The sequence below is a fragment of the Mastigoproctus giganteus genome, chromosome 3, assembly GCF_048544385.1.
Source record: "Mastigoproctus giganteus isolate SK-2022 chromosome 3, ASM4854438v1, whole genome shotgun sequence".
Classification (NCBI taxonomy): Eukaryota; Metazoa; Arthropoda; class Arachnida; order Uropygi; family Thelyphonidae; genus Mastigoproctus; species Mastigoproctus giganteus.
Window position 1 is genome coordinate 123,357,499 of NC_143577.1, and position 16,589 is coordinate 123,374,087.

At 39.3% G+C, this 16,589-nt stretch overlaps 1 protein-coding gene across 1 annotated transcript in view; it reads left to right on the plus strand.

Annotated features, from left to right (window-relative positions):
* LOC150088255 (intermembrane lipid transfer protein VPS13A-like) overlaps positions 1-16,589 on the plus strand; it is a 3,009,916-nt gene that overhangs the window by 2,027,890 nt on the left and 965,437 nt on the right. The window contains exon 53 of the mRNA XM_090370087.1: positions 10,155-10,289. Coding sequence (XP_090226213.1) covers positions 10,155-10,289 — 135 coding nt within the window. The remainder of the gene's footprint in view (positions 1-10,154; positions 10,290-16,589) is intronic.

Below are 16,589 nucleotides of genomic sequence, written 5' to 3' on the forward strand. Positions count from 1 at the left end.
GTACTGGGTCAATTGGCCTATCTTGACTCTTAATTCTTTTGTCTTCTGCTGAAGTCTTCTTCCTCAAGCTGGTGGTTCCTTCTGCTTTCGGTTTTTCTGCTGCTGGTCTCTCATTTGCTCTTCCATTAATCCTAGTGGCTGCTACGGCAGCACAATACATGGCTGTGTGGATGGCCTCCAGTGTTTGACCATTGTTGTCAAAGTTATGTGGTATTATTTGCCAATTGAGGTAGTCTGTGACTCTCCACAAGGTTCTATTCAGCGTCTGCTTCGGTATCATGTGCGTATTTGTGGGGCCATTCCTTCGAATTCAGTTAGGGCCTTCTTCCACTCATTCTCTATTCTGGATATCATGATCTCGTCTCTTTCCACTTCGACTGCTGTAGATTGTATATCTTCTTGCTCTTCCTCCTCTGGTTTGGTGGGGGTATGTTCTTTCTCCTCTGGTTCCGTATTCTTTATCCTTTGTAGTTGATCAGTCACGTCCTGCTTGATTTTTTCCAAGATTGCAGGAGCTTTCAGGTTCTTCGTGACAATAGTTCTTCTCTGGTCCGCTATTTGCTGTCCTGAATATCTGGGAATCGTTCTAGTCACTTGGTATGTAGTCTCACCCTGTAAGTTGTCATATTAGTCTCCAGTTTCGTTATTTCATAGTATGCTTGCATTATGTATGTATTCATTTCGATGCCCCACTTCATGCGTTGGCATTTTTTATCTTCCTTCCTTGGTTGTCACTAGCACAGTTGCACAGGAAGCACTTCCAGTTGGTGAGGCAGGATGGTCTTGCCCTTCTCTTGTGGTAGCCATACAGGGGACAGAGCCACTTGCTCCACTGTCTTCCTCTGGAAACCTTCTCGGATTTTTAAAACCAATCAGTCTGTCTAAGGCCGGAATGCGAGTGACTATCCTGCACCACACTCGATGCAGTATGATTAATATTTATCCGCGACATCATCCATCTATGGAGGTGGACCTGTATAGCTTTGGCTTATGTCCAGTAGTTCTTGGGAGTGCTGCCAGATGGCGCCACAATCTGCCTTAGCTGCCACTCCAACCTTGGGGTAGGTAGGTCCCTTGGAGAAACTTTCACATTGTTTATTTATTTATTAATTTTTATTACTATTAATTTATTTATTATTATTATTATAATTCATTACTATTATTTATCAGTCTCCCAGCGTGATGGAGCCACATTCGCTTCCGCCAAGGCGGTACTCGAACCCAGGCTGGTACTCGAGTGTCGTAACCACTGGGCCATCGCGCACATTATTATTATTATTATTATTATTATTATTTGTATTGTATTATTATTATTATTAGCCAAATGGTGCAAGGAAGTCTAAAGCTTTTGCTGCACCAGCCAAAAAAAATTTCTGAGTTACCCTGAGAGATAGAGAAAACAAGAGTCAGAAGTAAAAGCGAATCACCAAGAAAGAGAAGAATGATGATGACCGCTATTATTAAGACTGCTAATTATGCGAGGTCTGCTGTGGCAGAGCATTTGTGGGAGAAGCAGCATCATATCTCACCTGAAGATGCGGTCATTACGGACCGTAACCATGGATTTTGGGAACGCAAGTGGCTCGAGAGCTTGCGAATCGGTTCATCCAGTTATAATACTATTAACAGGGACAGGGGGGCACGTTTACATCCCGTGTTTGAGGCAGTTGTCCTCAGACGGGATGACCGGTTCTGTTTGACACGCTCCCGAGCCACTTCCGTTTCCGATGCACGCGTGGGGAATGCTGACCATGTGTCTGATGGACCACGTGCATGAGTGCCATGGGTATGCTACTTAAGGATGTGTCATTGCAGTAATAGTATACTGTTGAAGAAGGAGACAGCAGTAGACAGAAGACAGCTTAATATGTACTGTAATATGTACTTACTAGTTGACATTTCTGTTCGCTAACATTTGTGGGTGGGGGTTAAGACTTAAAACAGTAAAAAGTTAAGCAATCAATAGCATTAGTAGAGGCATTTGATGCAAGAAAGCAAGCTTATGCAGCATCAGCCAAAAAAAAAAAATAAATAAATAAAAAATTAACCACTTCCACTTCACCCCCTGTTCATTCACTTAGGGTGATATTGTTGTACGCTTTGACACTAATGACATTACGAGTAGGAGATCTACAGATTTGCTTAACTAGTACAGGTCAGTGTTGAAAAAAAGTTGCAATTTAGGGTTAAATTTGAAAGTGTCTGCAATCCTGCCCAGACACAATAGGAGGGCATATATGATGAGAAGCCTTGTCAATCAATTCAGCTCTGAGAGATTGTCCAAGGCTTTTTATTGTTAATTAAATTAAGGGTGATATTGTACTAAACATTAGCATTAGCATTAGCATTAGTAGAGGCATTTGATGCAAGAAAGCAAGCTTATGCAGCATCAGCCAAAAAAAAAAAAAAAAAAAACCCCCACTTCCACTTCACCCCTCTGTTCGTTCCAAATACCTGTCCAGCTGAGCCTTAAACTTATTTAGGCTATCAACCTCCACCACAAGGGATGGAAGTCTGTTCCACCAACCAACCACCCGCTGGCTAAAGGCAAATTTCCTCACATTTATCCTACATCCGCCTTTCCTCAGTTTGAATTTATGCCCTCTCAGGTGATTATTCTGAGCAAGAGGAGAATCCCATCAGCATTGAGCATGCTCAAACCATTCAAGGCTTTATACACCTCTATCAGATCACCTCGCTGGTGCCTAGTCTCCAGACACTGTAATTTGCAAAACTTAAGCCTTTCTTCATAAGAGCACCCCTTTGTTCCATTCACTAATCTTGTTGCCCTTCTCTGTACTCGTTCCAGCAGCTCTACATCCTTCTTGAAATGGGGCCTCCAGGCCAGTACAGAAGGTGTGGCCTGACCATTGCCTTATACAAGGGAATAATCACATCCTTATCCCTGCTAGAAAAATTGCTATATATCATTGACAATACACCATGAGCTACTCTTGCAGCCCATCTGCACTGCTCAGAGAACTTCATATCTGCCTGCACAACCACCCCCAGGTCCCTTTCATTCTCTACCACTGTCAGTAAAGTACCACAGAGTTGATACGTTAATCTGGGGTTGCTGTTTCCCAAATGTAGTACTTTTCATTTGTCAATGTTAAACTTCATTTGCCACCTCTCAGCCCATCTGCTCAACCTTTCCAGATCCTGTTGCAGCAGCACAGTGTCAATAGTGTCCTTGACAACCCTGCCAACCTTCGAATCGTCTGCAAACTTGGACATTAAGCTTGATATACCATCATCAATATCATTTATAAATACAGAAAACAATAATGGACCCAATACTGACCCCTGAGGGACTCCACTAATAAAATTAGTCCATGATGAGCAGTGTCCGTTGATTACCACAAATTGCTGCTATGGATAAATCCTTTATCCATAGCAGCAATTTGCCTCCAATGCCACACTGCTCCAATTTGTGCAGCAGTCTTCCATGTGCAACAGTATCAAAAGCCTTTCTAAGATCCAAGTATATAATATCAAAGTTATTCCCTGCATCCAGTTCTTTTGTGACTGCATCATAGTATCCAATCAAATTGGTCAGGCAAGACTTCCCCTTAACAAACCCATGCTGTGTCTGAGCTATAACTGAAGTCTTGTCTAGATGCTCCTGTAGTGCTTCTTTAACCAGTGCCTCCATTATTTTTCCAGGAAGAGAAGTTAAACTAACAAGTCTATAAATTTCTTGTGTCGCCCTTTGATCCTCCTTTGTGAATTGGGGTCACATTTGCACATCTCCAGTAATCTCATAATCTCATAATACAAGATTCAACTCTGGCAGTAAGCTAGATTCTCTAGCTTACTGCCAGAGTTGAATACACCTCTGGCATTCCCCTCGCTGAATAACTCCTCATGTGTGAATGTTGATGCAAAATATTCATTTAGTTTGTTAGCTACCTGAGCAGGATCATCAACAGTTGACCCATCGATATCAAGTGGACCAATCTGATTCATCCCCTTTCTTCTAGAGTTTACATAAGTAAAGAACTCTTTGCTGTTTTTCTTTGCATCCCTTGCCAAAGATTTCTCGTAATCTGCCTTCGCCTGCCTAACCTCCTTTGTAACTTGGTTACAGATCAATTTGTATCTATCATAGGCTTCTGTGTCACGTGTTAATTTGTATGTATCTCATGCATTTTTCTTCTCTGCCATATGTCTCATTAGTTTATCTGACATCCACTTAGGCCTAAACCTTGAACAATATTTCTTAGTTGGTATGTAAAGCCTAGTAGCTTCCAAGGTAAGTTCTTTGAATGCTTCCCATTTTGAATTTGCTGTTGGTAACATTATCAGTTGGTCCCACTGTATAGAGTTTAAATACTGTCTCAGTCCATCGTATTCGCCTTTACGAAAGCAATAACCCTTCCCTTTACCCCTAATGGTAGTTACCTCTTTGAGTAAATCCCACTTCAGCACACTGTGATCACTGTCACCTATTGGTTCATTTACCTGCAGATTCTTAATGCAGGAAGAATACTGATAATCAAAACAAGTGTATTACTCCCTCTAGTTGCCTCCCGGACATGCTGATGTAGAAAACAATCATCCAATAAATCCACAAAAGCCTTGCTAGTGTGTGAGTGACCAGTCCCCAAATTCCAGTCAATATCTGGGAAATTAAAATCCCCCATTATAAGACTCTCTAATTTACTGGCCCACTCTATTTCCCTGTTCAGTTTCTTATTATACTCATCAGAGTCATTAGGCCTATAGCACACTCCTACTCTCAATTTTGATCTCCCAATGCTTATGTCACACCAAACTGACTCGACACTGCAATGTCCAGCAATGTCGACTAGCTTCACTTCTCTTGGATTTTATGTATTTCTTAACTAATAGCGTAACCCCTCCTCCCTTCCTATCCTGTCTATCCTTTCTGTGGACATTGTACTCCCCAAATTCCAGTTCTGCATTCCTTATATCTGTGTGACACCACGTCTCTGAAATCCCCACAATATCTGCCTTTGATGTTAGCATTAGTAGAGGCATATGATGCAAGAAAGCAAGCTTATTCAGCATCAGCCAAAAAAAAAAAAAAAAAAACCCTCTCCCATTTCACCCCTCCGTTCGTTCTAAATACCTGTCCAGTTGAGCTTTAAATTTGTTTAGGCTATCAACTTCAACAACAAGTGATGGAAGTCGGTTCCACCAACCAACCACCCGCTGGCCAAAGGCAAATTTCCGCACATCTATCCGACATCCGTCCTTCCTCAATTTGAATTTATGCCCTCTGAGGTGTTTATTCTGAGAAAGATGAAAAATCCCATTGGCATTGAGCATGCTCAAACCATTCAAAGCCTTATACACCTCTATCAGATCACCTCACCGGTGCCTAGTCTCCAGACTCTGTAATTTGCAAAACTTAAGCCTTTCTTCGTAAGAGCAACCCTTTGTTCCATTTACTAATCTTGTTGCCCTTCTCTGTACCCGTTCCAGCAGCTCTACATCCTTCTTGAAATGAGGCCTCCAGACCTGTATACAGTACTCAAGATGTGGCCTAACCATTGCCTTATACAAGGGAATAATCACCTCCTTATCCCTGCTAGAAAAATTCCTGTATATCATTGACAAGACACCATGAGCTACTCTTGCAGCTCGTCTGCACTGCTCAGAGAACTTCATATCTGCCTGCACAATTACCCCCAAGTCCTTTTCATTCTCCACTACTGTCAGTGTAGTACCACAGAGTTGATACATTGCTCTGGGGGTTACTGTTACCCATATGTAGTACTTTACATTTGTCAATGTTAAACTTCATTTGCCACCTCTCAGCCCATCTGTTCAACCTTTCCAGATCCTGTTGCAGCAGCATAGCGTCAGTAGTGTCCTTAACGACCCTGCCAACCTTTGTATCATCTGCAAACTTAGACATTAAACTTGATATCCCATCATCAATATCATTCATAAACACCGAAAACAACAATGGACCCAACACTGAACCTTGTGGAACTCCACTAATAACATTAGTCCACGTTGAGCAGTGTCCATTGATTACCACTCTCTGTCTTCTGCCACTCAACCATCCCCTTATCCATAGCAGCAATTTGCCTCCAATGCCACACTGCTCCAATTTGTGCAGCAGTCTTCCATGTGCAACAGTATCAAAAGCCTTTCTAAGATCCAAATATATAATATCAAAGTTATTCCCTGCATCCAGTTCTTTTGTGACTACATCATAGTATCCAATCAAATTGGTCAGGCAAGACCTGCCCTTAACAAAACCATGCTGCGTCTGAGCTATAACGGAATTCTTGTCTAGATGATCCTGCAGTGCTTCTTTAACCAGTGCCTCCATTAATTTACCTGGAACAGAAGTTAAACTAACAGGTCTATAATTACTTGTGTCAGCCTTTGATCCTCCTTTGTGAATTGGGGTTATATTTGCACATCTCCAGTCTATGGGTACCTCCCCTGAGTCCAAAGAAGCTCTCATAATTATGGCTAGGGGTTTGCATACTTCCTTTGCTGCCTCCTTTAATATAACTGGATAGATCCCATCCACCCCAGGTGCCTTTTTTATGTTTATCCTCAACAATCTCTCCTCCACTTTCCTCTCAGTTATTACAAAATCATCCAGCTCACTGCCAATGTTTACTTTACCTACATCATTCTCCTTCCTGAATAACTCCTCATGCGTGAATGTAGATGCAAAATACTCGTTTAGATTGTTAGCCACCTGAGCAGGATCCTCAACTGTTGAACCATCAATATCCAGTGGACCAATCTGATTCATCCCTTTCCTTCTCGAATTCAAGTATGTAAAGAACTCCTTTCTGTTTTTCTTTGCATCCTTTGCCAAGGATTTTTCGTAGTCTGCCTTTGCCTGCCTAATCTCCTTTGTGACTTGGTTACAGACCAACTTATATCTATCATAGGCTTCCATGTCACCCATTAATTTGTATGTATCCCATGCATTTTTCTTCTCTGCCACATGTCTCATTAGTCCATCTGACAACCATTTAGGCCTAAACCTTGAACAATATTTCTTAGTTGGTATGTAAAGCCTGGTAGCCACCAAGATTAGTTCCTTGAATGCTTCCCATTTTGAGTTTGCTGTTGGTAACATCATCAGTTGGTCCCACTGTATAGAATTTAAATACTGTCTCAGACCATCATAGTCGCCTTTACGAAAACAAAAACCCTTCCCTTTACCTCTGATGGTGGTTACCTCCTTGAGTAAATCCCACTTCAACACACTGTGATCACTGCCACCTAGTGGTTCATTTATCTGCAGGTTCTTAATGCATGAAGAATCACTACTGATAATCAGATCAAGAGTATTGCTCCCTCTTGTTGCCTCACGAACATGCTGATGTAGAAAACAATCATCCAATAAATCCACAAAAGCCTTGCTAGTGTGCGAGTGACCAACCCACAAATTCCAGTCAATATCTGGGAAATTAAAATCCCCCATTATAAGACTCTCTGATTTACTGGCCCACTCTATTTCCCTGTACAATATATTATTATACTCATCAGAGTCATTAGGCCTATAGCACACTCCTACTCTCAATTTTGATTTCCCTATGCTTATGTCACACCAAACTGACTCGACACTGCCCTGTCCAGCGATGTCAACTGGCTTCACTTCCTTTGACTTTATGTGTTTCTTAATTAATAGCATAACCCCTCCTCCCCTCCTGTCCTGTCTATCCTTTCTATATACATTGTATTCCCCAAATTCCAGTTCCGCATTACTTATATCTGTGTGACACCACGTCTCTGATATCCCAACAATATCTGCCTTTGATGTTTTGAGCAATACCTCAAATTCATCAAATTTATTTACCAAACTCCTAGCATTGGTGTACACGCAGGTATACATGCACCTGTTTCTATTCTTAGCTACCCTAACACAACCCATGTGTTTACTTGTAACGCAATGACTACCAGCAGTCTCTGAAATATCCTGCATCTTGTTTTTCAGACTTCTGCTCATTTGAATAGAAGCAGTGCAAGAATCACTTCCACCTCTGCCAGTGGCTACTGTTAATCTATTAGTCCTTGTATCCCCCCCAACTAGCAGTTTTCCGACCCACCTAACACTGCCTCGACAGCATCAGCAAATATTCTTGCACCCTTTCTATTTAAGTGTATCCCATCCCTGTAGAAGCAATCTCTCCTGTTAACAAGTACAGTCCAGGCTGAAAAAAATTCTACCCCTTGAGCCTTGCACAATCCCTCCAGGGCCGAATTGATCGACAAGGCTCTCATCATATACTCCCTCCTATCGTGTCTGGGCAGAATTGCAGACACTTTCAAGTTCAACCCTAATTCACGGCTTTTTTTCAACAGTGACCTGTACTTGCTAAGTAATTCCGCCGGTCTCCTACTCTTAATATCATTAGTGCCAACGTGTACAACTATATCACCTTTTGTGCCCTTAAAAGATGATATCCGCTCTACAACGTCATCAACCTTTGCCCCTGGCAGACATACCCTGGTCCTATTCCACCTATCCTTTTTACAAAGCATGTTCCCCGTTTCCCTGACAATAGAGTCACCAACAACTACTAGTTCCTGTGGGACCAGCGCATTCTGCCTAGGGGGCTGCCCCTGTGTTGCCTGATGACCAAGTGCAAGCTCTGGCGTTGATGTGGGCAGCTGAGAGCTTGATGGGCCCCTCAATTTATTTCCTTCGAGGGCATCCACCCTGTCCTTCAAGGTCTCATAAAGGCCCATAACAACGCTGAGTTGTCGCCTGATTTCCTTGCACTCCTTACATCGTGCACACACAAAGACATCTCCCTTGGCAGTATCATGTCCCGTACCCGACTGCTCCGCAAACATCAAGCAAACAGTGCATTTTAATAGACTGTGATTCAGAGGGCAACTGCCCCCCTCAGTTCTCCCCTGAACCACAGCACTCCCATTAGCTTGAGCCTTTTGCTTTGCTGCTCTGGTCAGAGTCATGATTCCAATTTAATTCAATAAAATTTAAAACAAAAATTAAATCCTTAAGTTATATCCCAAAACAGTTATGTTATATATATATATATATATTTTTTTTTTTTTTTTTTTTTTTCGGTATCTAGTGTTCCCTTTATACAACTTCCGTATCACGTGTACCACTATAGTTATGTATTACTTATTTGTTACGATTAAGTCGTTATATATATATAGAGTTAAAAATACAATTTAACTGACAATAAAATTTATCAAGATTAATAGATTTACTGATTAATTGACAATATTATATTATGCAGTATACTACACTAAGCTTATGCTATCGTGTAAAAATGGCGGGAATTCACGAACGGTATTTCTACGGACTCGTAAGTATTGATTAGCTTCGAAATCTCGCTATCTCAATTTAGAATAAACTAAGGATCCTGACTAGGTCTATAATCTACTTATAGAAGATAATTTGATATAACAATTGGTTAATAAATCGACTAAATTTGGTTAATACCTCAAATTCATCAAATTTATTTACTATAATCAGAATAATTAATATGTACTGTAATATGTACTTACTAACTAGTTGACATTTCTGTTCGCTAATATTTGTGGGTGGGGGTTAAAACTTAAAACAGTAAAAAGTTAAGCAATCAATAACAAAGAACACGGCACACAAATTGAAAGTAAGACGATACACGCAAGTGAGAACGGAGTAACAAGTTACGAAGCTTTAAAAATAGGAATGAAGAGAAGATTCTGAAAATTAATTTTTTTTCTATGATTGGAGATTCCATGTAAGTGTAAGCACATTTCACCATAATAATTGTTTTATGGTTGTGACCTCCAGAAATCCAACTGAACCACATGGTACAGTCAGACACAATCATCAGTGCTGCAGTCTCCTGCCCCGATTAAGTGAAGTAAACCCTGGCTATTTTCTCGATTGGGTTCTGTTTTTTAAGATTTGCCCCAAATAAACGGCTACCCCGTTTAACCGGTGGCCCAAATAACCAGAATCCACTGTATATAAAATATTTTTATAAAATTATATCACACTAGTACTTAACCTTTAGCCCCCATTAATCTATTGCATACATTTTATGCTATGTGTCTATATATCTCTAGTGTGTATAGTTTACTCTATTTTAACATTTAAATAACAAAATATGATATTTATACATTAATTTATTTTGCAGTTGTTATTTATTTTGTTATTGTTTTTTTTTTTTTCTCCATAGGCATCATGTACAGAGAACAAGAATGTAAGAACTCCAGCTGTTGGAACAAAATTAGTCCCAAACTATACTCTTCAACTTTATCCTCCTGTGGTTATTCATAACTCCCTTCCTTATTCCATTGAGATTTGTTTCAAAGTAAGTTTTAGATTAAGAAGACAAGTTTTGTAATGTTTAGGTTTCTTAATGTAAGTTAATTAAATTTGCATTTTAAATATTTAAAATGTTATACAGATGTGTCTTTTATTTTAATTTGTAAATATTTACATAATTTAAAATTAAAATATAAAACAAGAAAATCATATACTAAAATCAGAAGCTTATGTGGGGACTCTGATAAGAAAAGGCTGAAAATTTTCAATTTCAGCTTTCTCCTGTGACTGACAACTAAAATTTTCCCCACAAAATTTTTGTTACTTGATTTTCAAAATATAATTTGCAATTTTATGATTTAACCCTCTAGCAGGTGCATTTAGTGCATTTCATAAACCACAAAAAGAAAAACTTAAAATTTAGTATGAATTTAATATTCTACTGTATTTTATGATGGATATCAAAAGTATTCACTTCTGATTTTTATCATAGAATATTTTTTAATTGGAGAGTTATATATATATAAAAAATTCTTTATGACTTTTGTGTGTGTGTGTATGTGTGTGTGCGTGTGCGTGCGTGCATGCACGCCAGCTTTTCTAAGCCCAAATCAGATCATTAAAGTCAACATATGCAAAGCCAGAAATAATTCTTTATAGATATACCTCTCCAATTAAATAATTAGAGTACATACTGGAAGATTTCAAGATAGTTGGTACATACACAGAATTATTTGAAACATGCTTGATGTGGCTATAAAAACATAAATATAAAAACATAAATATCTCTAATGTGAGAATCACAATCATGGATAAGTTAATTACTTTACTCTTTAAAGCCAAACAATGTAATTTAGTTGGGTCATAAAAGTAATTAAGATTGGTTAAAGTTTCCTTGAGAAAAATGTAACCTTATTTTTATCTTACACTACCTAGTATATTATGTACTAGAAGAGCTACAGGAAACTTGCTTCTTGCCCTAATGGTAGCCGAGCATTCTGGTCTCTTGCCAAAGCTATTGGCCACAACTTTTGCGTATCTGTGCTTCCACCTCTGTCAAAACCAGATGGTTCTGTTGTCACTTCGGCCAAGAATAAAGCTGACCTGCTAGCATCCCATTTTTCTTCCAACTCGTTTATTAATGATCTTAGTAAAACTCCTCCAACCATTCCCAACACGCTTCATTCAATGCCTCCTGTGGTTTTCTGTCAATAGGATGTCAGAAGGATTTTGATGAATCTTGATGCTAAGAAAGCTCCTGATGGTATTTTTCCACTTGTTCTCAAAACCTGTGCTCCTGAACTTACTCCTGTTCTTGGCCGCTTTTTTCACTTTCTTATTCCAAAGGTGTTTTTCCTTCTGCTTGGAAATTTGCTTATATCCAGCCAGTTCCTAAAAAGGGTGACAAATCCCTCCCATCCAATTATCATCCCATTGCAATTACTTCTACTCTTTCTAAAGTAATGGAGAAATCAACTAACCACCAAACTCTTAAACTACCTAGAAACCTTCTGTCTGATCAACGATCACCAGTATGGATTCTGTCAGTGTCGATTCACTGGTGATATTCTGGCTTGTGTTACCCATTTATGAACAAATTCAATGGAAAAAGTTTGGTGAAACACAAGCAGTTGCTCTTGACATCTCAAAGGCTTTCGATCGTGTTTGGCAAAAATGTCTTCTAAACAAGCTTCCATCTTATGGTTTGCCAACTGTTTTTTGTAATTGGTTATCAAGTTTTCTCTCTGATCACTCACTGAGGTGATGGTAGATGGCTCTCTGTCTTCTAACTTCTCCACTAATGCTGGTATCCTCCAAGATTAAATTCTTTCTCCTACTCTTTTCCTGTTGTATATTAATGACCTTCTTCCATTGACTGGAAATCCTATCCATAGTTTTGCCGATGATAGCACATTGCATTCCACTTTTCATTTTGAGAAAGCTTGCCCTGCTTAATCAGCTTCAACTTCTCGAATATCTGCTACCAATTCCTTAAATGCCAATCTCCAGGTAATTCTCCAGTGGGGCAAAGACAACTTAGTCGATTTCAATCCTTCTAAAACTCAGTCTGGTCTTATATCTCACCAAAAGGATTCTTCTGCTCCTATGCTTATCTTTGGTGACACTCCAATTTCTAGGCAAGTTGATATATCTCTTTTGTAGATTACCCTGACTTCTAAACTTTCTTGGCACAAGTACATTACAAATATTGCTCCCTCTGCATCTAAAAAACTTGGTTTTCTCTTTCGCTCTAGGTGTTACTTTTCTTTCTAACAGCTGTTCACTCTGTACAAATGGCAAATCTGCCTCTACCATGAAATATTGTTCTGGGATGGTGCCCTCAAATGATGTGATTCCATTCAGAAGAGGGCAGTTAGGTTAATTAATGATTCATCTCTAACAGAGTCTCTCCACTCGCTCTCTCAAAGACATACTGTTTCTGCTGCATGCCTCTTCTACAGATACTTCCATGGGCACTGTTCTTCTGAATTGGCTTCTATAATTCCCGCTCTCTCTTTCAAAACGGTCCGAACACATGCCGCCACCAGCCAACATCCATTTACTGTCCAACTTCAAACTCACAGAACCAACTTTTCATCTTCCTCATTTATTTATTCGACTGCCGTTTTCTGGAACAACCTTCCTTCATATGCCTTTCCTGAAAATTACTTGTCAACAAATATCTTCTTTCATCTTCTCAACCTCCAACCCAGGCATGGTACTAAGTACTATAGGTTCTAATACCTCTCGTGTTTGGGGTTTTCATAAAAAAAAAAGTGTATTTAAAAAGAAATGCATTCCCTCATTTTATATCCTCATATTTCTTGAAATAAATCCCTTACAGCGCTAAACATTCTGTATGGGCCAACACGTGGCAGTCCTTATTATAGCATAACTGGAGAGATATTTTTTGGCAAGTAATGTAGGATTTGGATAGTTTGTCCAAATATGTGTCTCTGTTACACATATTTTTAGAGGCTCTTTTCTAATATGCCCCTTTTCAATGGAACTAATTCCTTTCCTGGAACCAGTTCTATAAAATTCTAGTCTTGTAACATGACACATTATCCCATTGGAAAAACCAATTTGAAATTGGCTACACTGCAGTCATGAAGGGACGTGCCTGGGACGTGGCATCGAAACGTTGCTTCACTGATTGCATTAAGGAGCCAAATGCACACACAAACACACTCACAGCCTACATTTTTTCAAGTGGCAGGATGGGTCCATACACTCATATTTTCACCATATGTTGGTTGTCCTGTCAACCAGGAACTGGCAATATTTTGCCAGTCCTTCAGTGTCAAGTGCTGGTGTTCCTGAGACCTCTATGATCATATCTTCTTCAATTTTCTGACACAAGTGAAACTTGGCTTGGATGTCAGTTTCAGTACCACCATCCTTGACAAGGAATGAAAAGTTGTGCATACTAAAATGCCTCTTTGGTTAATGTTCTTGTACAATTGTATTTTACTGACTGTTGCCTCAGCAATGGTCTTATCCATCTATTCATTAAACCATTTTTCCAAGTATGACATGATTATACTTGGAAAAATTTGTTCATTATATTTGCTCAATACAAACAGGTAAATCTATCTCATGCAAAGATCCATCCAGCTGGAGTTTTAATCCATCCGAGTCCATTTTTACAGGATTTATGTTCAACAACAATGCAAGGACAATATCAGTGACTTTATTGTCAGGGAAATAGGAAATATATTCTACAAGAAGGATGATGGAATAGAACCAGGGTATGTCTGCCAAGGGCAAAAGTAGATCACAGTGTAGAGCAGATATCATCTTTTAGGGATGTAAAACAATATCACAAAAGGTGATATTGTTTTACACATTGGCACTAATGATATTAAGAATATGAATCTTTAGGCCTTAACAAGTACACGATAGGGTTGGGGGAAAATTGCAAGATAGGATTAAATTTGAAAATGTCTGCAATTCTGCCCAGACATAAGTGTGAGTATATGTTGTTAGCCTTGTTAAACAATTCGGTCCTAGAGAGAATGTGCAAGATTCATGGAGTACAATTTTTTTTATGTGGTCTGTGCTTTTAACAGGAAAGACTGTTTCTACAGAAATGGGATACTTAAATAGAAGGGTTGCAAGAATATTTGCTGATGGTATTGAGGCAGGGTTAGTCGGGTCATAAAACTGGTAGCATGTTGTGGGATACACAGACTAATAGATTAACTAGAATCACAGGCAGAGGTGAAACTGATTCTTGCACTGCTCCTATTGGAATATGCAGCAGACTGGAAAGCAAGGTGTCAGGATTTTAAGTCCTGCCGTGGGTTGTCACATAACAAGTAAATACATAGACTGTATTAAGATAGTTAAGAGTAGGAACAGGTCCATGTATATACTTCCATGTGCACTAGTGCCATGAGCATTGTAAATAAATTTAATGAATTTGAAGGGCTGGTCAAGACACAAAAGGTGGATATTGTTGGGATATCAGAGATGTAGTGTCACACAGATATAAGCAGTGCAGAATTGGAATTTGGGGAGTACAATATGTACAGAAAGGATAGACAGGGTAGGAAGGGAAGAGGGGTTATGCCGTTAGTTAAGAAACACATAAAATCTAAGGAAGTGCATCCAATTGACATTGGTGGATAATGCAATGCTTAGCCAGTGTGGTGTTATATAAGCAGTGGGAAAGAGAAAATGAAACTAGGTTGTGTGTTATAGGCCTAATGACTCTGTTGAGTATAGGGAACCATTGTGCAGAGAAATAGAGTGGGCCAGTAAATCAGAATGTCTTATAATGGGGGATTTTAATTTTCTAGATATTGACTGGATTTCTGGGTTGGTCACTCACACACTAGCAAGACTTTTGTGGATTTAGCGGATGAATGTTTTCTACAGCAACATGTTCAAGAGGCAAAGAGCGGGAGTAATACTCTTGATCTGATTATCTGCAGTGATTATTCATGTATTAAGAATCTGCAGATAAAGGAACCACTGGATGACAGTGATCACAGTATACTGATGTGGGATTTACTTAAAGATGTACCTACCATCAAGGGTATAAGGAAGGGTTTTTGCTTCCTTAAAGCTGACTACAGTGGTCTCAGACAGCTTTTAAATTCTATACAGTGGAATCAACTGATGATGATGTTACCAATGGTGAATTCTAAATGGGAAGCCTTCAGGGACTTAATCTTGGAGGCTACTAGGCTTTTCATACCAGCTAAGAAACTCTGTTTAAGGTTTACTCCTAAATAGATGTCAGATGAATTAATGAGGCTTGTGGTAGATAAGAAAACTGCATGGGATGCATATGAATTATCAGACAACACAGAAGCCAATAGCAGATATAAACTAGTGTGAAATCAAGTCACAAATGAGGTTAGGCAGGCAAAGGCTGCAAAGAAAACAGCAAAGAGTTCTTTACTTATGTAAACTCTAGAAGGAAAGGGATGGATCAGATTGGTCCACTTAACATATATGGTTTGAGTATTTCCTGCTTAGGTAGCTGATAAAGTGAATGAGCATTTTGCATCTACATTCACACTTGAGCAGTTATTCAAGGAGGGGAATACCTGAAGTTTATCAAACTCTAACAAGGAGCTAAGTGATTTTGTAATAACTGAGAGCAAAATGGAGACAAAATTGTTGAAGTTAAACATAAGAAAGGCACCTGGGGTGGGTGGAATCTATCCAGTTATATTAAAGGAGGCAGCAACAGAAGTAAGAAAAACCTTAGACATAATTATGAGAGCTTCCTTGGACTCAGGGATGGTCTCCATGGGCTGGAGGCATGCAAATGTATCCCCAATTCACAAAGGGGATTCAAAAGGTGACACAAGTAACTATAGACCTGTTAGTTTAACTTGTGTTCTGGAGAAAATAATGGAGTCACTGGTTAAAGAAGTGTTGCAAAATTATCTAGACAAGACTGCAGTAATAGTTAAGACATAGCATGGGTTTGTTAAAGGGAGGTCTTCTCTGACCAATTTGATTGGATACTATGATGTGGTCACAAAGGAACTGGCTTCAAAAAATAATTTTGATATCATATACTTGGATTTCAGGAAAGCTTATGATACTGTTACACATGGAAGACTGCTGTACAAATTGGAGCGGTATAGTATTAAGGGCAAGTTGCTACAGTGGATAAAGGGATGATTGAGTGGGAGACAAAAGAGAGTGGTAATCACTGGACACTGCTCTTACTGGACTAATGTTATTAGTGGAGTTTCCCAGGGTTCAGTGATGGCCCATTGTTGTTTTGTGTATTCATCAATGATATTGATGATGGCATATCAGGCTTAATATCTAAGCTTGCAGACAATACAAAGGTTTGGCAGGGTTGTTAATGACAGCA